A 24,889-nucleotide genomic window follows, 5' to 3' on the forward strand; every position below is an offset into this window, starting at 1 on the left:
ATCCTTAAAAATAATGTCCTTAAAGGCAATACACATACACACACACACACACACACACACACACACACGAGTTTGTGGCTGCTCTGAGGGATAAGGTTGGAGGTATTTCACTATCTAAGTCAGGTATATTCCATAATGAAAGTACTATTTTATTTAAAAAACAACAATAAAAAATAAAGACTCCAGGAAAAAAAAGTGATGGGGGTAAAAATGACAAAATGTTGATCACTGTTGAAACTAGGTAACAGATACACAAGAGCATTCACTCTACTAATTTCTCTACTTCTGGCATGCTTAAAAGTTTCCATGATGAAAAGTTAAAAGAAAAGGGCAAAACCTCCTCCAGGATCCTCCTTGTCAATGTCCCCTTGTGACTAGCCAGAACAGAAATGACCTCCAGGAGACCTTGGGAGTCATGACATAAAGATGGTGGAAAAGCCACCAGGAAAGACTCTCAAACAGGAATACCCACGTAGGACATTCATACGAACAAGAGAAATACCTTTCTGGTATAAAGGCCATGAGAATTGGGGGTTTAACCATAACAGCACCTAGTAAGCATTATCCTAACATACTAATATATAAATAAATGTCATAATTTACAAAACATATAGAACAGTAGACTTTTCAGAATTTGTATTTGCAAGATTTCACTTGTTTATATTTGTCTGAGATTTTATCCCACTTGTAAGTTACTATCTTAGCCTGCCACTGTTTCATGGATGCTGGCAGAAGACACAGCCTCTTGGGTCAGCGACAAAGGACTTCATTTCTCATAGTACAGCAACATATATGAGCATCAGCATATTAGCATTGGTTCCCGTTGCCCCGAAGTCCCACAGGGGTGACAGGATGGGCCCAGGTGACACCTGCACACGCAGTGGATTGCTTTACAGGAGAGGAATCTAGGGCCAATGGCCCAGCACTTTTTCAACAAGCAGTAAACAAGATGGATAGCCCTTGCCATCTGGCACACCCAGCAAGAACACGCAGGGAAGCTCAGGGCCTGAGGCAAATTGTTTACCCAATGGTTCATTACAGTTTAATACCTACATTAATTAACCAGTTTTGCTGATACAGGGTACTTGGTATGGTATTACTCTTATAAAAATTCATATATAGGTAATATTGATTTTAATGCTGTTTTTTTTTCTTCTTTTTTGGCTGTGTTGGGTCTTCGTTGCTGCGTGCAGGCTTTCTCTAGTTGCGGCGAGCAGGGGCTACTCTTTGTTGTAGTGCGTGGGCTTCTCATTGCTGTGGTTTCTCTTGTTGCACAGCACGGGCTCTACAGCGCAGGCTCAGTAGTTGTGGCGCACGGCCTTATTTGCTCCGCGGTATGTGGGATCTTCCCGGACCAGGGCTCAAACCCGTGTCCCCTGCATTGGCAGGCGGATTCTTAACCACTGAGCCACCAGGGAAGTCCCTAATGCCAATTTTTTTTCTTTTTTTTTAGCAGATATTCATTTTTAATTATTATTTATTTATTTTTGGCTGTGTTGGGTCTTCGTTTCTGTGCAAGGGCTTTCTCCAGTTGTGGCAAGCGGGGGCCACTCTTCATCGTGGTGCGCGGGCCTCTCACTATCGTGGCCTCTCTTGTTGTGGAGCACAGGCTCTGGACGCGCAGGCTTAGTAGTTGTGGCCCACGGGCCCAGTCGCTCCATGGCATGTGGGATCTTCCCAGACCAGGGCTTGAACCCGTGTCCCCTGCATCAGCAGGCAGACTCTCAACCACTGCGCCACCAGGGAAGCCCCCTAATGTCGCTTTTTAATCTTACTAAAAAATAACAATTTCAGTGTACATTTTCATATATACTAGATTCAGGCCATGCAAAATAAGAAAATCCTATTTGTAATCACATATTTGTAGAAATTGGAAAAACTACTTTTCCCCAAAAACAGCATCTAACCATGTTATTACCATTCAAAATACTGTATACCACTACCAGTCTGTAGTAACTGTCACAGGAAGAAAGAAGAACCTGTAACTGCTGTGCATATGGTAGATGCCCAACAACTCCTGAAGAGAAGGTTTGAAGAAAATAATTCTTAAAGCTTTACACAGGGCTTCCCTGGTGGCGCAGTGGTTGAGAGTCCGCCTGCCGATGCAGGGGACACGGGTTCGTGCCCCGGTCAGGGAAGGTACCACATGCCGCAGAGCGGCTGGGCTCGTGAGCCATGGCCGCTGAGCCTGCGCGTCTGGAGCCTGTGCTCCGCAACGGGAGAGGCCACAGCGGTGAGAGGCCCGCGTACCGCAAAAAAAAAAAAAAAAAAAAAAAAAGCTTTACACAAAAATTTATTTTCCAAAGATGATTTCTAGGGAGGAAAATAAAAGCACTGAGAGTGTGAAGTGTGTTGAATGGTGGTCCCCAAAACGACATGTCCTTGTCCTAAGCCCCAGAACCTGTGAATGTGACCTTATTTGGAAATAAGGTCTTTGCAGGTGTGATTAAGTTAAGGCGCTTGAAACGAGAACGTCCTAGACTCTCTGGGTGGGTCCTAAGTCCAATGGCAAGGGTCCTTATAAGAGACACACAGAGAAAGTAGAATGGTGGCTCCAGGGGCTGGTGGGAGGGGGAAATGGGGAGTTGTTACTGAATGGGTACCGAGTTTCAGTCATGCAAGATAAAAAAGTTGTAGAGATTTGTAGTACAACAATGTGCACACAGTTAACAATACTATACACTTAAAAATTTATTAAGAGGGTAGATCTCACGTTATGTGATTTTTACGACAACAAAATAAGAGAGACACACACATGCAGACATAGAAGAGGAGCCCGTGTGAACACAGGGGCAGAGACTGGAGGGACGCGGCCACAAGCCAAGGGACGCCCGGAGCCACCGGGGGGTCGGGGTGGGGGGTGGAAGGAGGGGTCCTGCCCTGGCGGCCTCGGAGGGAGCGTGGCCCCGCCCACACCTTGATTTCAGGCTTCTGCCTACAGAACTGGAGAGAAGAAATTTCTGTTGTATTAAGCCACCAAATTTGTGACAAAGTGTTGCAGCAGCCCCAGAAATTTAACATAGAATGTAACGGATATCTTTTTTAATCTAAGGAAAACATTCATTTTTTTCACTAAAGGAAAAAGCCTTTCTAAGCATAACGAGGTAAGAAGTCACTCAGAAGAGGCTGATTTATTTGACTACATAAAATTAAAAAGTCTAGCACCTCAAGAAACACCCGAAAAATGGTTAACTAAATTATGAAAAAGCCATACAAACGACTATTATATGGCAGATAAAGAGGGGTAAGGCAGCTCTTTAGCTTCTGACAGGGAACATCCTTTCAAGATATAGTATTAAATGAAAAAGACAAATGAAAGAACGGTGTGTAAACCGTGTTAACATTGCTTTCAAAACAGTTTACACACTGTATCAGGCAGTATGACGGCGCCCAACAATGTCCATGTTCTAATCCCTGGAGCCTGTGAATGTCAGGCTGCGCAGCAAGAGAGAGTTAACGGCTAAGACTGCTGAGGAGACGGCCTTAAAACAAGGGTATGATCTTGGATTTACTGGGTGGGCACAATGCGTCAGCCACAGGGAGCTAGCTCATCAGTGGCAGAAGGAGGCAGAGGAAACAGAATCAGAGACAGATGTGAAGACATGACGCTTTGCAGACGGAGGACAGACGGGAAGATGTGACGCTTTGCAGACGGAGGACGGACGGGAAGATGTGACGCTTTGCAGACGGAGGAGAGGCTACAAGTCAAGGAGCACAGGTGGCCTCTGGAAGCTGGACAAGACCAGGAAACAGATTCTCCCCTGGAGCCCCCAGAAGGGACGCCACCTGCCAGCAACTTGATCTCAGTCCAGGGAGAGTCGTTTAAGTTGTGTGGTTTTAAGCCGCTGAGTTTGTCACAATTTGTTATAGCAGCAATAAAAAACTTATACACACAACACTCACACATTTATGCTAACCTATACACAGAAGGAGCACAAGAAAGTGCCACAGTGGTTACCTTGCGGGGGAGGGTCTAGATGGGTGGGAGGGCAGGAACGGAAGAGAGACTCACTTTTCACTATATATAAATCTGTGCTTCTTTTTGTGTTACACTTTGTATATGGATTTTTTATTTTTTTAATTTTTATTTTATTTTATTTTATTTTATTTGCGGTACGCGGGTCTCTCACTGCTGTGGCCTCTCCCGTTGTGGACCACAGGCTCCGGACACACAGGCTCAGCGGCCATGGCCCACGGGCCCAGCCGCTCTGCGGCATGTGGGATCTTCCCGGACCGGGGCACGAACCCGCGTCCCCTGCATCGGCAGGTGGACTCTCAACCACTGCGTCACCAGGGAAGCCCATGTATTAATTTTTTAAAGTAATTAAAAACAATTTTTAAAGGGTGAGAGAGATTTTCTTTGTGATTCCTTTAAGGAAAATGGCATTTGAGATTAAAAGCTAAGTATATTTATTTTTATATAATATCATCGTAAAGAAAGTGGCAATTTATGAGATATAAAGAATTGACAAGAAAATTAAAAACAACAAAAACGTAAGACACCACTTCACACCCACTAGAATGGCTAGACTCAAAAAGATAGATAATAACAAGTATTGCTGAGGATATGGATAAGTGAGAACTCTCACACATTGCTGGTGGAAATGCAAAATGGTGCAGCCACTGTGGAAAACAGTTTAGCAGTTCAAGATATTAAATGGAGTCCCACATGACTCAGAATTCCACTCCTAGGTATATACTCAAGAAAAATGAAAACATATGTCCAAACAATAACCTGTACACATATGTTCACGGAAGCATTATTCATAATAGCCAAAGGTGGAAACAACACAAATGTCCATCAGCTAATGAACGGATAAACAAAATATGGTCTATCCATACAATGGACTGTTACTCAGCCACAGACACATGGATGAACCCTGAAAACGTTACGCTAAGTAAAAGCAGCCAAGCGCAAAAGGCCATTTACATGAAATGTCCAGAAGAGGCAAATCCACGGACACGGAAGTAGATTAGTGGTTGCCTAGGGTGGGTGGGGTCTGGGGGAAACGGGGAACCGATGCTAATTTCTTTTGGGGATGAAAGTGTTTTAACAGATGATGGTGGTGGCTGCAGCCCTCAGTAAAAGCACCTAACCTCACTGAACTGTATCCTTTAACTGGGTGAACTTTACAGTATGTAAATCGTATCTCAATACAGCTGTTAAAACAAACAAATCTGTGGTGCCCGCGTCAGAGCAGCGGTTACCCTGGGGACCTCCAGGACACAGGTAACGCTCTGTTCCTTGATCCTGGAGCAGGTTACACAAGCAGGTTCACTTTCTGAAAATTCACCAACCTGTACTTGTAATCCGTGCAGTTTTCTGGATGTATGTTATACTCCAATATTTAAAAATCGGAAGAAAAAAAGCAAGCCAAAGTTAGGAATAAGCAGGAAGTATGAGGAACAGAAAAGATATACAATAAAGAGTATATTCAAGGAAAGGCCCAAAGAAAAACAGATTCAGATCATATTAGTGTCGGAATAATCACATCCACAAATTCCCACTGCTGAGACCCAACAAGGAGCTGCTTTCACCACGGTTCTGGTTCCCAGGAGGGCCAGGCCTTCCTGCTCTAGAGTGTTCCTGTTCTCAAGCTCACCCTTAATCGACTGTTATAATTATAATACACTTCCATATTGTGAACTGTAGTCTGACTTACTGGTCTTCACAACTGAAGCAGACTAAAACAACCTCTTGAATGAGAACAAAGTTTAGGGGCCACGTATATTCTTCAACAGACCCCCCCCAACGGGGAGACTGGTTATCCTCTGCCATGGTTAGCTTCAGAGAGCCTCTTCTGGTTCCCTGCAACAGGTCTCCATCCTATTTCCCAGGCGGCTCCTTTGTCCTAAGTGAAAACCCTCTGGGAAGGACTGCCAGCCCCAGCACTAACATTTCTTAGTCCTGGCAACTAACAAGAGTTGGAGATAAACTACATTGCACCAAGACAAAGAAACACACAAAAACAACAGCAGAAACAAAGAATGCTTGGGGCAATGGAATATGATTTTAGTACTAAGACCATTCCATTCATAAGTAAGGAAATCTGTACACTACAAGCCACAGCCCTCAGCAAACACTGCGATGGAAGCCAAGCCTCGTGATCGCCTGTGCTTTGTGTGAGAAGAGGGTGGGCCATCACACCGGGAGGGGCCTCTCTGCACGTCATCAGCAGGGAAAACCACCTGAGGGTGCTGAATCTCTAGACTAGCATTTTCTGAATTGAGTTCCTCAAAACACTAGTACCCCCCAAACACTAATGGGTATTCCACAAAAGGGGGTTCTATGAGCAAATAAATCTAGGAAATGCAGGGCTAAATAAAGAGAAACACGTTTGACTACAGACCTCAGTCCTTCTCTCTGAAAAGGCAGTGTGTCTCCAGGGCACCAAGCAGCACACAGGAGGGGTGTGCTGTGTGCAAGCAGACATGTCTCCCAAGAATACCAGTTAATACCCCAGCGCTGCTCTATGCCCGCAGACTGAAGACCTTTAAACTAAGCTAGCAGAATCCCTCTTAACCACGTCTTCCCTGAATAAAAAATTAACTGATCTAGTTCCCAGCAAGGCAGGATTTCAGAGCTATTCTGCCAGTTTTACAGTCCTCCCCGCTCGCCCTCTAAGAGAAGTTGGCTAGAGCAAGGCAGGGCTCAGCCCTGGTGGAGTCTTCAGGACTGAAGTGTCAGATCCCTGCTGATAAAACTCAGAAGCTGTAACTTGCTTGACAACCACAGCTTAAACTGAATCCCAGAGCCTCTCTAAAACAGGTAACCTGCGCAGTAAGTCCTGGAAACAAGACAAGTAAGATTCTTGGGTGAATCTCCCGAAAAGCTTCTTCAAAACAAACTGAACAAAATACAGGCCCTGTGGCTTACCACTAATCTGTCCAGTTTGGAACTTTACAAAACAACTTTGACCAATTTCTCAAGGAGCCTCCAAACTTGAAATTCTGCGGGAAAATTCAACCAGCTGGACCCTTTTACTGAGTCATACATCCTCCTGCCCTCGAGAAGACCCACCCTGAGCTGCCTAACCCCACTCTCACTCGTCAAGCAATAGCCAGGGAAGAGCTGCTGCTTGTTAAAACAACACCAACCCTTTCCCTTCTCTTGGATGGACTAGACTGGAATGCCCAGAAATTTCCCTGAAAGGAGACACAGTCTATTACTGTGCAGAAAAGAGCTCACATGGCAGGCCTAAGACCGCTCTCCGTCTGCTTGCAAGGTTGGCCCTTGGGCAGGGTTTCCACCAGCCCCTGCACAATAAGAGTGACCCACTCCGACTCACACCGTCGGAGCGAGAAATGGGGTTTACGCTGAATCTGCTTTCCTCCTGGGAGCTGGGATTTGCTATGTTCTGGGCAGAGGGTGCCTACGTTACCAGCGCCCAATAAAAATCCTGGGCACTGGGGCTCTAATGAGCTGCCCTTATAGAAAATATTTCACACGTGTTGTCACAGTTTGCTGTTGGAAGAACTAAGCGCGTCCGTCCTGTGTGACTCCGCTGGGAGAGGACTCTTGGCAGCTTGTGTCTCGTTTCCTCCAGACTTTGCCCCATGTCCCTTTCTCTGCTCATCTCGCTCTGTACCCTCTCATTGGAGTACGTCGCAGCCATGAGTATGAGCATATCCTGAGTCCTGTGAGTCCTCCGAGCAAATCATGGAACCAAGGGGTCATCTTGGGACCCGCCCCCCCCAACGCAATTTATGCTGTACTTCAGCCTAAATGAATTAAACATCCCTGGTGGTATGACTACATCATTGTGGGTGTCAATAAAGATTTATTAGCATCAGCTATGCACTGTGCCATGCACTGAAGACACAAAGATCAGTAAGACACAATCCCTCACACTGAGGACTTAGAGTGTGTTCCCATGCCCCCAGAGAGGCAGGGGAGGGGCTTCCCTGGTGGCGCAGTGGTTGAGAATCCGCCTGCCAATGCAGGGGACACGGGTTCGATCCCTGGTCTGGGAAGATCCCACATGCCGTAGAGCAACTAGGCCCGTGAGCCACAACTACTGAGCCTGCGCGTCTGGAGCCTGTGCTCCGCAACAAGAGAGGCCGCGATAGTGAGAGGCCCGCGCACCGCGATGAAGAATGGCCCCCGCTTGCCGCAACTCGAGAAAGCCCTCGCACAGAAACGAAGGCCCAACACAGCCAAAAATAAGTAAATAAATAAATAAATATTTTTTAAAAAAAGAGAGAGGCAGGGGAGAGAGCCACGCTCCTGTTTAGATAATATTAAAGGCCAAATTAATGAGTACACGGTGTCCAAAATTGAGTACATGGTGCTGTAGATTCTAATCCCCCAGGACCAACCCGGTAGGTAGGCGTTAGAGCAGATGTTTTTCCACCTTCTGTATGTACCCTGTCCTCTGTCACAGACTTGCTCATGGTCTGCTTTGCACCTTCTCTCCATAGGGCCATAAGCCTCTTAAAGGCAAAGTCTACTATCTATTCTCTTTCGTGCCCTGTACATACTCAACAAATGAATCAAAAAGGAAATGTCAGGTCACATGCCCCATAATCTAATATTGCTATAATACCCTGGACATATACTGCAGGGGGAACTTTGCTGACAACTGAATCACAAAGTTATTACTATTGACTAATTGGCAACCAACACTTTTTTATTCATCTGTCTTTAAATATTGGGTATTTCTGATCACAGTGAGAGAGAACTCTTGTCCCTTAGGTTACCTCCTTTCCCAGATCAGACCAGCCACATAAATGTAACAGTGAGATTAGAAGGGTAAGAAGAATAAAACGACTGGAAGGATGCTATTTAAATTAACTTCATAGTCCTCTTTTATAAATTTATTTATTTATTTTTGGCTGCGTTGGATCTTCGTTGCTGCGCGCGGGGTTTTCTCTAGTTGCGGCGAGCGGGGGCTACTCTTTCGTGGCGGTGCGCAGGCTTCTCATTGCGGTGGCTTCTCTTGTGGAGCACGGGCTCTAGGTGCACGGGCTTCAGTAGTTGTGGCTCATGGGCTCTAGAGCGCAGGCTCAGTAGTTGTGGCGCACGGGCTTAGTTGCTCCGCGGCATGTGGGATCTTCCTGGACCAGGGCTCGAACCCGTGTCTCCTGCATTGGCAGGCGGATTCTTAACCACTGCACCACGAGGGAAGTCTCCAAACTGTCTTTTAGAATATGTTTTCATTAATATTAGTATGGATCCATGGATATTTATTTTATACTTTGGGATAATCTAATACTACTTTATCTTGTTGCTTTAAATTGTTCCAGCTTTGGCCTTAGGGAGCTCTTTCAGTTGGCTCCTTTGTCCCTTTGACATGCTCCCATCAATAAGGGGTTTGTTTCTTTTTCAGTACTTTACTTTCTAGCACTACAAAATCTTATGCATTTCCTGCTTCAGTCCTAGGATAAGCCGCTTCACCAAGGAGCCCTGGCTCCTTCTCTCGGAAAAAGATATTTATTAAACACCAAGATCTGAACACTAGGTACCAGGCACCATTTTTCACTTAGTCATCTCAAAAATCCCATGCAGTAGGCATCCCATTAACCCATCTTACAAACGAGGAACTAAGGCACTGAGAGGTCAGGTAGCCTGCCCAAGGTCACATCAATAAGCAGTAGGCTTTAAACACAGGGAGTCTGACCCCAGAAGCATTTCCCAACCACGCTGCCACTGCTGTCTTCCCTGAGCAGAACACTGCCCAGGAGACACAGATAAAGTCACACAAATGTACTTATAAGAGCAGTGACCACGGTAACAGATCCTTTCCAAAGTAACTGGCTCAGCTGACAAGGTCCATGACAAAAGCAGAATCTGGGAACCCCACTGCCAATGACATAGGGACACATTCTTCGGTGTGAGGAGCAGAGAAAGCACAGCTCCAGCTGGGAGTGGAATAATGATCTCTGGAGTAGGGAGAGGGGGCTGACTGCAAAGGAGCACAAGACAACTTCTGGGGGTGACAGAAAGGTTCTATATCTTGTTTTTGTTTTTCTGGGTTTTTTTTTTTTTTTTTGGCCACACGATGCAGCTTGCTAGATCTCAGGTCCCTTATCAGGATTTGAACCTGGGCCCTCGGCAGTGAAAGCACAGAGCCCTAACCACTGGACCGCCAGGGAATTCCCAAAGGTTCTATCTTGACTGTGGAGACACTACTGTCTATATTTGCCAAAACTCATCAAACTATACTCTTAAAATAGGTGAATTTTATTGGGTGCAAATTATACCTCAATAAAGCTGATTAATCTGGAGATTTCACATTTAAAAATTCAAGTTAGATCCTTATTCCACAATACACTTAAAAATTGGTAAATGAGAATTCCCTGGTGGTCCAGTGGTTAAGACTCCACGCTCCCAATGCAGGGGGCCCAGGTTTGATCCCTGGTCAGGGATGCTGCCTGCTGCAACTAAAATATCCCTCATGCCGCAACTAAAAGATCCCGCATGCCGCAACTAAGACTCGGAACAGCCAAATAAATAAACTAAATAAATAAAGATTTAAAATAATAATAATAATAATAAAAGCTGGAGAGGGTGTGGAGAAAAAGGAACCCTCCTACACTGCTGGTGGGAATGTAAGTTGGTGCAGCCACCATGGAGAACAGTTTGGAGGTTCCTCAAAGAACTAAAAATAGAGTTACCATGTGATCCAGCAATCCCACTCCCATGCATATATCTGGGGAAAATGTTAACTCGGAAATATACATGCACCCCTATGTTCATAGCAGCACTATTCACAATAGTCAAGACATGGAAACAACCTAAATGTCCATCGACAGATGAATGGATAAAGAAGACGTGGTACCTATAAACAATGGAATACTACTCAGCCATAAAAAAGAATGAAATAATGCCATTTGCAGCAAATGGATGGACCTAGAGATTATCATACTAAGTGAAGTAAGTCAGAAAGGGAAATACAAATACCATATGATTTCACTTATATGTGGAATCTAAAATATGACACAATGAAATTATCTATAAAAAAAAAAGGCTCGGGCTTCCCTGGTGGCACAGTGGTTGAGAATCTGCCTGCTAATGCAGGGGACGCGGGTTCGAGCCCTGGTCTGGGAGGATCCCACGTGCTGCGGAGCAACTGGGCCCATGAGCCACAACTACTGAGCCTGCGCGTCTGGAGCCTATGCTCCACAACAAGAGAGGCCGCGATAGTGAGAGGCCCGCGCACCGCAATGAAGAGTGGCCCCCACTTGCCACAACTAGAGAAAGCCCTCGTACAGAAATGAAGACCCAACACAGCCAAAAAAAATAAATAAGTAAATTAATAACTTCCTACCCCCAACATCTTAAAAAAAAAACAACAAATAGGAAACAGATTTGTGGTTACCAAGGGGAGGGGGTGGGGGAGAGATGGATGGGGAATTTGGGATTAGCAAGGTCCTACTGTATAGCACAGGGAACTATATTCAATATCCTGTGATAAACCATAATGGTAAAGAATAAGAAAAGAATATACATGTGGGCTTCCCTGGTGGCACAGTGGTTGAGAGTCTGCCTGCCGATGCAGGGGACACGGGTTCGTGCCCCGGTCCGGGAAGATCCCACATGCCGCGGAGCGGCTGGGCCCGTGAGCCATGGCCGCTGAGCCTGCGCGTCCGGAGCCTGTGCTCCGCAACGGAAGAGGCCACAACAGTGAGAGGCCCGCGCACCGCCCCCCCCCCCAAAAAAAAAATATACATGTATAACTGAATCACTTTGCTGTACAGTAAAAATCAACACAACATTGTAAATCAACTATACTTTAATAAAATAAATTTTTTAATGATGCTTTCAAATAACATTTAACAATATAAGAAATTGTTCACCCATAATTTAATATTAAGTGAAAAAAGGATGGTAGTGATCATACAAATACATATACATGCAGACTTGCTTTAAAAAAAAAAAGTCAACTCTGCACTTTATTTATTTAGGCCAAGCCCCACAGCTTGCAGGATCTTAGTCACCGACCAGGGATTGAACCCGGGCCACAGCAGTGAAAGTGCCGAGTCCTGACCGCTGGACCACCAGGGAATTCCCAACTCTGCATTTTAAAGTGGTTTAAGTACAAACTCCAAGTGTGCGCCAGCATTCCAAGCTGGCTCCAGACCATCATGACCAGCCAGCAATAATTGGAACCCATGGCCCTGGAGATAGCCGCGGGGGATAAAGAATTACTTGTTTCCTCCATGGTCTTCTAATAGACAAAGGGTCTGGGTGTAACAAGGATGAAAGGCAGGGAAGAGAAAAAGAGAAACACCCCTATGAGAAAACACTTACTTAGGAAAAGTATCTTCCTATTCTCTCCAACAGGATGTCGCATATTTTCACAGGCCTTTACTGTTAGATAAGAAACATTAAGATGAACACAAAGCACAACACAAAGCTGTGAAGGATATAGAGCTATGCTAGCAAAAACAATCCTGCCCCACATCAACGGGAATAGAGAGAGTAAACAATCACTAAAAAACAAACCAACCAGAAAATCACCCAGACGCAAGGACAAAGAAAAGTTTAAATAACATAGCTATATGACAAGGGTAGAGAGGGACTTCCCTTGTGGTCCAGTGGTTAAGACTCCGTGCTCCCAATGCAAGGCGCCCAGGTTCAATCCCTGGTTAGGGAACTAGATCCCACATGCCGCAACTAAGACCCAGTGTGGCCAAACAAGTAAATATTAAAAAAATAATAAAAGACAAACTCAAGGGTCAAGACCTAACAAAATTAATACTTTTTAAAACAGGGTAGATAGAACAAGGAGGATAAATAGGTCCGTTCATATTAATTAAGATTCTATTCATTTTTACCAAACCAAGGCTTGTTTAAGTGGAATTTAAGCCTTATTTAAAGCATGAAAATGGAGTTCAGATTCATTTTTTGTGAAATTCTAAACCTGTCACACCCAAATCCAAATATTTGTATTCAAACACTGCTTCTAAAGATTTTAATCAAGGCAGGTGATAAGCATCAGAACGATGGGGCTTCACCAGTGGAGGGGTGAAAAGAATTGAGGGAGGTTAATTAGTGAGTATAACCCTCAACTAGAGTTTAAAAGGAAGAGGATTCAGCTTGTAATTCCCACTCTCCCTGAGAGATTAAGTAATTCAAACCAAATCACTAAAACAAGGTCAGGAACCTTCAATAAAGAAGGCTGTGCCCAATTAATGACTTGCTGTAGTGTGGAAAATTGTGACCTGAATTACCAAACATAGTGAAAACACAAAAGGATGTAAAAGTATTCATAAACTCATAAAAATGGTGATCATTTTGTAGTGTGCAGAAACACTGAATCACTATGCTGTGCATCTGGAGCTAGCATAGTGCTGTAGGTCAATTATACTTAAAAGAAAAAACTTAGACTTTAAAATTTAAACTGCACCCTTTAACCCAATCAATGTACACCACTGATAAACATGAATTACTCAAAGGTCTATGTTCAAACATCCTCACTGAAGCATCGTCCTAAGAGGCTACAGTACAACATATCTAATATAATCACGTCTAATTTTAGAACAAATACCTACATATACACACACACACCCACACACAATATGCACAGAAAATGTATGGACGTACATCTAAGAAAATGTTAACCAGGACGGACTCTGCCCAGTAGGGAAGGGTCCTGAGACTAATTTAAAACCTTTCACTGCTTGAATTTATCACAAAGCTACGATCATTTTTCCTTAATTTTGTTTTATTTAAAGAGAAAAAGTTGCTAGTTGATGCATCTATTTATAAAACAGAAGGTGATATGCACACTAGGAAGGAGAGCATGGAACAACATTATGTGAAGTACCTTGCAACTTTGATTCTATAAAAGTACTGACATAAATTGTTACCGAACCAAACTTGGGTCCCCTCGCCAGTTCGCAGTAAAGCCAGTCTATTGACACCAGGTTGTGGTCAAGGAAAGCACAGCATTTATTGTAGGACGCTAGATAAGGAGTCCAGGAGAGCTAGTGCTTAAAATACCTGAACTCTCCAATGGGTTTAAATGCACAGCAAAGCATTTAAAAAAAAATTTTTTTTTTTAAATTTCTATATATTTATTTATTTATTTATTTTGATTTGTCTGCACCGGGTCTTAGTTGCAGCATGCGGGATCTTCCTTGTCATGTGTGGTATTTTTAGTTGCGGCATGCAGGCTCTTAGTTGCAGCATGTGGGATCTAGTTCCCTTCAGGGATAAAACCCGAGCCCCCTGCATTGGGAGCGTGGAGTCCCAACCACTGGACCACCAGGAAAGTCCCTCAGCAAAGCATTTTTAAAGGCCCAGTGAGGGAGAGGCGTCCCAGGGTATGTGATCAGCTCATGCACAGTTCTCTGATTGGTTGATGGTGATGTAACAGGGTGATGTCACAGGGGTTAACATTATCAATCCTTAGGCACCAGTAGGTCTGGGAGCTATTTGTTTATGGTCATCAAGTAGTTAATTTCTCCCACTTGGTGGTGGTTTTAGCACCTGTAAAACAACTCAGGAAATGTGAATCAGATACTCTTATCTGGGTACTTCAGAGCGGAGCTAAAGCAGAGGACATGGGGGAGGGGTCTGTTCTGGGAAGGCTCCATAGGGTCCTGCTCAGTTACATTATGAGGGACAGAAAGCTTAAACCTCACTGCAATTACAACAGATAATTTTTAAAACTCTCTCTGTGATATAATAGCAAACTGTTACCGCCTTCAGAACATGTAGTTTTTTCTCTTTTTATAGATACATTTTGAATAATCCATTAAAAAGTACAGACAGGAAAAAAATTGATACTCCCATTAGATTAGGTAAGGGTAAGTTTTTTCAAAGTAAGGATCTGACTGATGTTTGCCATTCTTTCCCCTTTTACATCCTTGCCTGCCATCCACTGGGATAGCAAATGATAACTCATTCACATTTTACCATGTACCAGACACTATGCTGTAAGTTTTACGTAGATTATCTCATTTAACTTTGAAACAATCCTATAAAATAAGTATTATTATGCCTGTTTAAAGATGAGTGTGGAAGGTTTTATTTTCCAAAGATGGCAGCCTCTAGCTATCCCATGCCACATGCTCATCTTACTATGTGTCTTTGTCACTCCTCCATCAAGAGGTGGGATCTATGTTCTCTCCTCTCAAATCTGAGGGATGCAGAAGTAACATTATGCCACTTCTGAGGCTAGATCAGAGAACGTAATGCTGCTTCCACCTCAAACTCTCGGGATGCTCATTCTCAGAACACAGCTGCCATACTGTGAGGAGGCCCAAGACACATGGAGATTCTGAGTGTTATGTTCTGGCTGACAGCCCATGCTGGGGTCCCAGCTGATAGCCAGCATCAACCACCAGACACTTGAGTGAGGAAACTTTTGAGATGACTCCAGCTCCAGCCACCATCTAACTGCAACCACATGAGAGACTCCAAGTGAAACCTGCCTCGTTGGGTCCAGGCAACTCACAGAACCATAGGAGAGAATAATGATTGTTATTGTAAGCCACCAAGTTGGGGTAATTTGTTACACAGCAACAGAAAACCAGAATGATGAAGAAAAATCAGCATAAGAAAAGAAAGGTCGGTAACCTGCCAGAGGATACCTTGTCTGCCTGGCTCCAAAGCCCACACTCTTAGCAACTAAGCTGTGTTACTCCTTGGTCCCTACTACTGCAAATGATGCAAAGCAAAAAAGAGGTGGTCAGGAATAATCCACAGAATGATCAATATGTCCCCAAGCACTCGGTCATTGCCTGGAAAACAAATAAGAAAATACATCTAGGGGCTTCCCTGGTGATGCAGTGGTTAAGAATCCGCCTGCCAATGCAGGGGACACGGGTTTGAGCCATGGTCTGGGAAGATCCCACATGCTGTGGGGCAACAAAGCCCACGCAGCACAACTACTGAGCCTGTGCTCTAGAGCCCGCAAGCCCCAACTACTGAGCCCATGTGCCACAACTACTGAAGCCCGTGCGCCTAGAGCCCATGCTCCACAACAAGAGAAGCCACTGCAATGAGAAGTCCGTGCAACAACGAAGAGTAGTCCCCACTCTCCACAACTAGAGAAAAACCCGTGTGCAGCAACAAAGACCCAGCACAGCGAAAAAAATAAATAAAATTAAAATTAAAAAAAAAGAAAATACATCTAGAAAACCGCAAAATAAAGACCAGCATGATAATCTAGCACTCCCAGCCCCACTCAATGACCTCAAGCTACAAGTCCAATTTCACCATTACACACTCTTCCTGTTCATTCTAATTCCAAGACTCTGTGTCTGTGACTTTCTGTTCTGGAATATTCTCTCCACTGTTAACTATTTGTTCAGTATTTAATGATCAGGACTTAAACCTGAAGGACAATAGGTTACACCAGTTCTCAGACTGGATTTTAAGGTAGAAAGAAGGGAGAATAAAGATGCATCACTAAACCAAGTAATTAAAACTACCAAAATGGCCATCTAAAAGAACATATCAAGTAATATCTAATATATATTTTTAAAACCCCAGAAGTTTAAAGGATATAAATCATAAAATGCAAATGTTAACATATATATTAATGTATATATATACATGTGTGTATATATATAAGTGCTAACATCAGTATTTTTAAAAGAGGCTAGATACACAATAATTTACGCATACACACATATATATAGACAGACAGGAAACTGGTAAGAGTGGTTGACTCTAGGAAGAGAAGCATGAAGCGTCTAAGAGGCAAAGGTGAATAAACGGAACGATCAAATGATCAAACCTAGCTTCAACAAAACTAAGACACGCTGACATCGGACACTCTAGATGGGACACAGTGACAGGGACACGACTTCATCTCTGACATATTCCTGACAAAAATATTTAAGCTAAAGCTAATCATGAGGTTTAGAAAACCGGAAGTGCTCATGGCTGTCATGCAAACCTTGTCCTCCGAGCCTAGCACGAGTCACAACCACTAGCTGTTTGCTTCCTAGGGCACAAGGACCGTCGCTGCTACCTTCAAACATCTACCTTAGTAACATGCTTGTGAGATCTTGGCTCCCAGGCCGGACGTCAGGCCTGACCTCCTGTGGTGGGACCTCCAAGTCCAAACCGCTGGACTAACAGAGAACCTCAGACCCCAGGGAATATTAATCAGAGTGGGCCTCCCGGAGGTCCTCATCTCAGCACCAAGACCTGGCTCTAACCAACTGCCTGCAAACTCCAGTGCTGGATGTCTCAGGGCAAACAACCAGTAAGACAGGAAGAGAGTGCCACCCATCAAAGAAAATAAAATGAAACACAAAAAAATACGTTACAGATGAAGGAGCAAGGTAAAAACCTACAAGACCAAATAAATGAAAATGAAATAGGCAACCTACCTGAAAAAGAATTCAGAGTACTGATAGTAAAGATGATCCAAAATCTCGGAAACAGAATGGAGAAAATACAAGAAACATTTAACAAGGATCTAGAAGAACTAAAGAGCAAACAATGATGAACAACACAATTACTGATATTAAAAATACTCTAGAAGGAATCAATAGCAGAATAACTCAGGCAGAAGAACGGAGAAGTGACCTGGAAGACAGAATGGTGGAATTCACTGCTGTGGAACAGAATAAAGAAAAAAGAATGAAAAGAAATGAAGACAGCCTAAGCGACCTCTGGGACAACATTAAATGCACCAACATTTGAATTATAGGGGTCCCAGAAGAAGAAAAGAAAAAGAAAGGGACTGAGAAACTATTTGAAGAGATTATAGTTGAAAACTTCCCTAACATGGGAAAGGAAATAGTCAATCAAGTCCACGATGCACAGAGAGTACCATACAGGATAAGCCCAAAGAGAAACACACCGAGACACATATTAATAAAACTATCAAAAATTAAATGCAAAGAAAAAATATTAAAAGCAGCAAGGGAAAAGCAAAAAATAACATACAAGGGAATCCCCATAAGGTTAACAGCTGATTTTTCAGCAGAAACTCTGCAAGCCAGAAGGGAGTGGCAGGACATATTTAAAGTGATGAAAGGGAAAAACCTACAACCAAGATTACTCTACCCAGCAAGGATCTTATTCAGATTCAATGGAGAAATTAAAACCTTTACAGATAAGCAAAAGTTAAGAGAACTTAGCACCACCAAACCAGCTTTACAACAATGCTAAAGGAACTTCTCTAGGCAGGAAACACAAGAGAAGGAAAAGACCTACAATAACAAACCCAAAACAATTAAGAAAATGGTAATAGGAACATACATATCGATAATTACCTTAAATGTAAATGCTCCAACCAAAAGACAGACTGGCTGAATGGATACAAAAACAAGACCTGTACATATGCTGTCTACAAGAGACTCACTTCAGACCTAGGGCACATACAGACTGAAAGTGAGGGGATGGAAAAAGATATTCCATTCAAATGGAAATCAAAAGAAAGCTGGAGTAGCAAGCCTCGTAGCAGACAAAATAGACTTTAAAACAAAGACTAGGGCTTCCCTGGTGGCACAGTGGTGGAGAGTCTGCCTGCCGATGCAGGGGACACGGGTTCGTGCCCCAGTCTGGGAAGATCCCACATGCCGCAGATCGGCTAGGCCCATGAGCCATGGCCACTGAGCCTGCGCGTCCGGAGCCTGTGCTCTGCAACGGGAGAGGCCACAACAGTGAGAGGCCCGTGTATCGCAAAAAAAAAAAACCCACAAAAAACAAAAAAGACTATTACAAGAGACAAAGAAGAACACTACATAATGATCAAGGGATCAATCCAAGAAGAAGATATAACAACTGTAAATATTTATGCACCCAACACAGGAGCACCTCAACACATAAAGCAAATGCTAATAGCCATAAAAGGGGAAATCGACAGTAACACAATAATAGTAGGGGACTTTAACACCCCACTTTCACCAATGGACAGATCATCCAAAATGAAAGTAAATAAGGAAACAAAAACTTTAAATGACACATTGAACAAGATGGACTTAATTGATATTTATAGGACATTCCATCCAAAAACAACAGAGTACACCTTCTTCTCAAGTGCTCATGGAACATTCTCCAGGATAGACCATATTTTGGGTCACAAAGCAAGCCTTTGTAAATTTAAGAAAATTGAAATCATATCAAGTATCTTTTCTGACCACAACACTATGAGACTAGATATCACTTACAGAAGAAAAACTGTAAAAAATACAAACACATGGAAGCTAAACAATATGCTACTAACTAATCAAGAGATCACTGAGGGAATAAAAAAATACCTAGAAACAAATGACAATGAAACCACAACGACCCAAAACCTATGGGATGCAGCAAAAGCAGTTCTAAGAGGGAAGTTTATAGCAATACAATCCTACCTCAAGAAACAAGAAAAATCTCACATAAACAACACCTAAAGCACCTAAAGCAATTAGAGAAAGAAGATCAAAAACACCCAAGGTTAGCAGAAGAAAAGAAATTATAAAGATCAGGTCAGAAATAAATGAAAAAGAAATGAAGGAAAAAATAGCAAAGATCAATAAAACTAAAAGCTGGTTCTTTGAGAAGATAAACAAAATTGATAAACCATTAGCCAGACTCATCAAGAAAAAAAGGGAGAAGACTCAAATCAACAGAATTAGAAATAAAAAAGGAGAAGTAACAACTGACATTGAAGAAATACAAAGGGTCATGAGAGATTACTACAAGCAACTCTATGTCAATAAAATGGACAACCTGGAAGAAATGGACAAATTCTTAGAAAAGCACAACCTTCCGAGACTGAACCAGGAAGAAACAGAAAATATAAACAGACCAATCACAAGCACTGAAATTGAAAATGTGATTAAAAATCTTCCAACAGGGCTTCCCTGGTGGCGCAGTGGTTGAGAGTCCTCCTGCCGATGCAGGGGACACGGGTTCGTGCCCCGGTCCGGGAAGATTCCACATGCCGCGGAGCGGCTGGGACCATGAGCCATGGCCGCTGAGCCTGCGCGTCCGGAGCCTGTGCTCTGCAACAGGAGAGGCCACAACAGTGAGAGGCCCGCGTACCCCAAAAAAAAAAAAAAAAAAATCTTCCAACAAACAAAAGCCCAGGACCAGATGGCTTCACAGGCAAATTCTATCAAACATTTAGAGAAGAGCTAACACCTATCCTTCTCAAACTCTTCCAAAATATAGCACAGGGAGGAACACTCCTAAACTCATTCTAGGAGGCCACCATCACCCTGATACCAAAACCAGACAAAGACGTCACAAAAAAAGAAAACTACAGGCCAATATCTCTGATGAACACAGATGCAAAAATCCTCAACAAAATACTAGCAAACAGAATCCAACAGCACATTAAAAGGATCATACACCACGATCAAGTGGGGTTTATCCCAGGAATGCAAGGATTCTTCAATATACGCAAATCAATCAATGTGATACACCATATTAACAAAATGAAGGATAAAAACCATATCATCATCTCAATAGATGCAGAAAAAGCTTTTGACAAAATTCAACACCCATTTATGATGAAAACTCTCCAGGGACTTCCCTGGTGGCACAGTGGTTAAGAATCCGCCTGCCAACACACGGGACACAGGTTCGAGCCCTGGTCCAGGAAGATCCCACGTGCCGTGGAGCAACTAAGCCCATGTGCCAGAATTATTGAGCCTGCACTCTAGAGCCCATGAGCCAAACTACTGAGCCGGTGTGCCACAACTACTGAAGCCTGTGCACCTAGATCCCATGCTCTGCAATAATAGAAGCCACTACAGTGACAAGCCCGTGCACTGTGATGAAGAGTCACCCCCACCTGCCACAACTAGAGAAAGCCCATGCCCAGCAACGAAGACCCAATGCAGCCATAAATAAATAAATAAATGTATTAAAAAACCCCCAAAACTCTCCAGAAAGTAGGCATAGAGGGAACCTACTTCAACATAATAAAGACCATATATGACAAACCCACAACCAACATCGTTCTCAATGGTGAAAAACAGAAGCCATTTCCTCTAAGATCAGGAACAAGACAAGGTTGCCCACTCTCACCACTATTACTCAACATAGTTTTGGAAGTTTTAGCCACAGCAGTCAGAGAAGAAAAAGGAATAAAAGGAATCCAAATCAGAAAAGAAGAAGTAAAGCTGTCACTGTGTGCAGAGGGTATGATACTATACATAGAGAATCCTGAAGATGCTACCAGGAAACTACTAGAGCTAATCAATGAATCTGGTAGAGTAGCAGGATACAAGATTAATGCATAGAAATCTCTTGCATTCCTATACATTAATGAGGAAAAATCTGAAAGAGAAATTAAGGAAACACTCCCATTTACCTCTGCAACAAAAAGAATAAAATACCTAGGAATAAACCTACCTAAGGAGATAAAAGACCTGTTAGCAGAAAACTATAAGACACTGATGAAAGAAATTAAAGATGATACAAACAGATGGAGAGATATACCATGTTTTGGATTGGAAGAATCAACATTGTGAAAATGACTACACTATCCAAAGCAATCTACACAATCCCTATCAAACTACCAATGGCATTTTTCACAGAACTAGAACAAAAAATTTCACAATTTGTATGGAAACACAAAAGACCCCGAATAGCCAAAGCAGTCTTGAGAAAGAAAGACGGAGCTGGAGGAATCACGCTCCTGGACTTCAGACTACACTACAAAGCTACAGTAATCAAGACAGTATGGTATTGGCACAAAAACAGAAATATAGATCAGTGGAACAGGATAGAAAGCCCAGAGATAAACCCACACACAGATGGTCACCTTATCTTTGATAAAGGATGCAAGAGTATACAATGGAGGAAAGACTGCCTCTTCAATACGTGGTGCTGGGAAAACTGGACAGCTACATGTAAAAGAATGAAATTAGAACACTTCCTAACACCATACACAAAAATAAACTCAAAATGGATTAAAGACCTAAATGTAGGGCCAGACACTATAAAACTCTTAGAGGAAAACGTAGCAGAACACTCTATGACATAAATCACAGCAAGATCCTTTTTGAACCACCTCCTAGAGAAATGGAAATAAAAACAAACAAATGGGACCTAATGAAACTTAAAAGCTTTTGCACAGCAAAGGAAACCATAAACAGGACAAAAAGACAACCTCAGAATGGGAGAAAATATTTGCAAATGAAGCAATTGACAAAGGATTAATCTCCAAAATATACAAGCAGCTCATGCAGGTCAATATCAAACAAACAAACAAACAAACAACCCAATCCAAAAATGGGCAGAAGACCTAAATAGACATTTCTCCAAAGAAGATATATAGATTGCCAACAAACACATGAAAGGATGCTCAACATCACTAATCATTAGAGAAATGCAAATCAAAACTACAATGAGGTATCACCTCACACCAGTCAGAATGGCCATCATCAAAAAATCTACAAACAATAAATGCTGGAGAGGGTGTGGAGAAAAGGGAACCCTCTTGCACTGTTGGTGGGAATGCAAATTGATACAGCCACTATGGAGAACAGTATGGAGGTTCCTTAAAAAACTAAAAATAGAACTACCATATGACCCAGAAAACCATAATTCAAAAAGAGTCATGTACCACAATGTTCATTGCAGCTCTATTTACAATAGCCAGAACATGGAAGCCTAAATGTCCATCAACAGATGAATGGATAAAGAAGATGTGGCACATATATACAATGGAATATTACTCAGCCATAAAAGGAAATGAAATTGATTTATTTGTAGTGAGGTGGATGGACCTAGAGTTTGTTATACAGAGTGAAGTAAGTCAGAAAGAGAAAAACAAATACCGTATGCTAACACATACATATGGAATCTGAAAAAAAAACAAAAGGGGGCTTCCCTGGTGGCGCAGTGGTTGAGAGTCCGCCTGCCGATGCAGGGGACACGGGTTCGTGCCCCAGTCCGGGAAGATCCCACATGCCGCGGAGCGGCTGCGCCCGTGCGCCCGTGAGCCATGGCCGGGAGGGGCCACAGCAGTGAGAGGCCCGCGTACCGCAAAAAAAACCACAAAAGGTTCTAAAGAACCTAGGGGCAGGACAGGAATAAAGACGCAGATGTAGAGAATGGACTTGAGGACATGGGGAGGGGGAAGGGTAAGCTGGGACGAAGTGAGAGAGTAACACTGACATATATACACTACCAAATGCAAAATAGATAGCTAGCGGGAAGCAGCTGCATAGCACTGGGTGATCAGCTCAGTACTTTGCGACCACCTAGAGGAGTGGGATAAGGAGGGTGGGATGGAGACGCAAGAGGGAGGGGATATGGGGATATACATATGCATATAGCTGATTCACTTTGTTATACAGCAGAAACTAACACAACATTGTAAAGCAATTATACTCCAATAAAGATGTTAAAGGAAAAAAGAAAAAAAAATAAAGCTAATCATGAGGAAATTATCAGACAAATCCAAATTGTGGGACATTCTGCAAAACACATGGCCTGGATTCTGGAAAAATGTTGTCATCAAAGACACAAAAGGCAAGACACTGTGCCAGCTAAAGGACACCAAAAAGATATGGCAACAAAGTGCAATTTGTGATTTTTGACTGGGATCCTGGAAAAAATAAAAACACCTGTAATGGATATTATTGGGATAACTGGGAAAATGTGAGATATAGACTGCATATTACATAACAGCATTGTATCAACATGTTATTTGTACTGTGATTATGTAGGAGAATGTTCTTCTTCTTAGGGGATACTTGCTGAATTATTAGTGGTGAAATGTAATGACATCTACAACTACTCTCAAAAGGTTCCGCGAAAATAAATACATAATTGAGAGAGACAGAGAGAAAGAAAATGCCAGAGCACAAGTGAGATGGCACACAAACATAAGGCAAAATGGTGCACCTAGGTGAAGGGTGTATGAATATGCAGTGTACTCTTCTTGCAACTTTTCTGTAGATTCGAAATTTTTCAAAATAAATAGTTGGGAAGGAAAAGAGGAATACCGTAAAAAATATGTGTATATAAGTCCACACTTTATGTTGGTATATGCCATATACCAACTACCAACTGACAATTAGAATACAATGCAAATTAAACATTATAACTACACCTAACATAATTTAATCTTTTCACAGCAAGAGAGGTCGGAATTTTTCTGCACCTCTGGCTCACAAGCGTAAATGACAATTATATCTGTAAAGTAATGTAAAAAAAAAGAAGACCGTTCTAGTTGTTACACATGGATTGTCCATAATCCACAAATCGAAGCACAGGTAAATGTCTTACCCCTACCTCATTTCACAACTTCCCAGTACACTCTTTCACTAAAGAGTTGTTTCAAAATTTCTATAAGGAAGTTCCGATAAAAACACTACTGCTTGACCCAAAAATAATAATAAAAGAAAATATACACAGCCCAGCTTTCCTCTCAATTGTCCACTAAACCAATGTCAATAAAAGGCAGGTAGCCACACAGTAACCGCTCACTACATTACTGCCGAAAGTTCAAGAAAAGAATCTCGGGTTCAATCCAGCCTTTTAAAAAATTAAAAAAAAATTTTTTTTTCAGTCATCTCCCCAGACTCTAACATAACCTCGCACCAAAATAAGTCTCATCTGGACTCGGGTCGGCGCTGTGGGACCCCTCACGGCCCCCAGAGCAGCCCCGAACCCCTCGGGCTACCCCAGCAGGCTGGGGTTTCGAACAGCCCAGGGAGGTTTGGGGTCCCCACCCTCGGTGCCTCCCACCGCCCTCTGAGCGGCTGCGGAAGCCGGCCCCCGTCCCGCCGCCACTCTCCCTCTCGTCCCGCCCCTCCCCAGGCCCACTCAACTCTTCATCATGGATGCGGAAGCCGGCGACAACCCCTGGCCGATAGTGGAAGGAGAAGAAAGGGACAGAAAGGGTGGCCCTTGGCTTCCACTCCTTTGAGGCAGGGTCCCGAACTAGGACCTCCACGGTGGTCCCTAGATGGAGAGCTTTAGGATCCGGCCGCCATGTTGCATTCCTGTCACCCTAGCAACCGTCTGGCC

The 24,889-nt window shown here is 43.1% G+C and overlaps 1 protein-coding gene across 1 annotated transcript in view; it reads right to left on the minus strand.

Annotated features, from left to right (window-relative positions):
• MOK (MOK protein kinase) overlaps positions 1-24,889 on the minus strand; it is a 48,193-nt gene extending 23,304 nt beyond the window's left edge. Inside the window, 1 exon segment of the mRNA XM_029238844.1 lies at positions 24,691-24,889. Within this exon segment, the coding sequence (XP_029094677.1) occupies positions 24,691-24,700 (10 nt within the window). The 5' untranslated portion in view covers positions 24,701-24,889.

This window comes from Monodon monoceros, unplaced genomic scaffold (assembly GCF_005190385.1).
Source record: "Monodon monoceros isolate NGI ecotype Baffin Bay Population unplaced genomic scaffold, NGI_Narwhal_1 Super_Scaffold_21, whole genome shotgun sequence".
NCBI classification, from domain to species: domain Eukaryota; kingdom Metazoa; phylum Chordata; class Mammalia; order Artiodactyla; family Monodontidae; genus Monodon; species Monodon monoceros.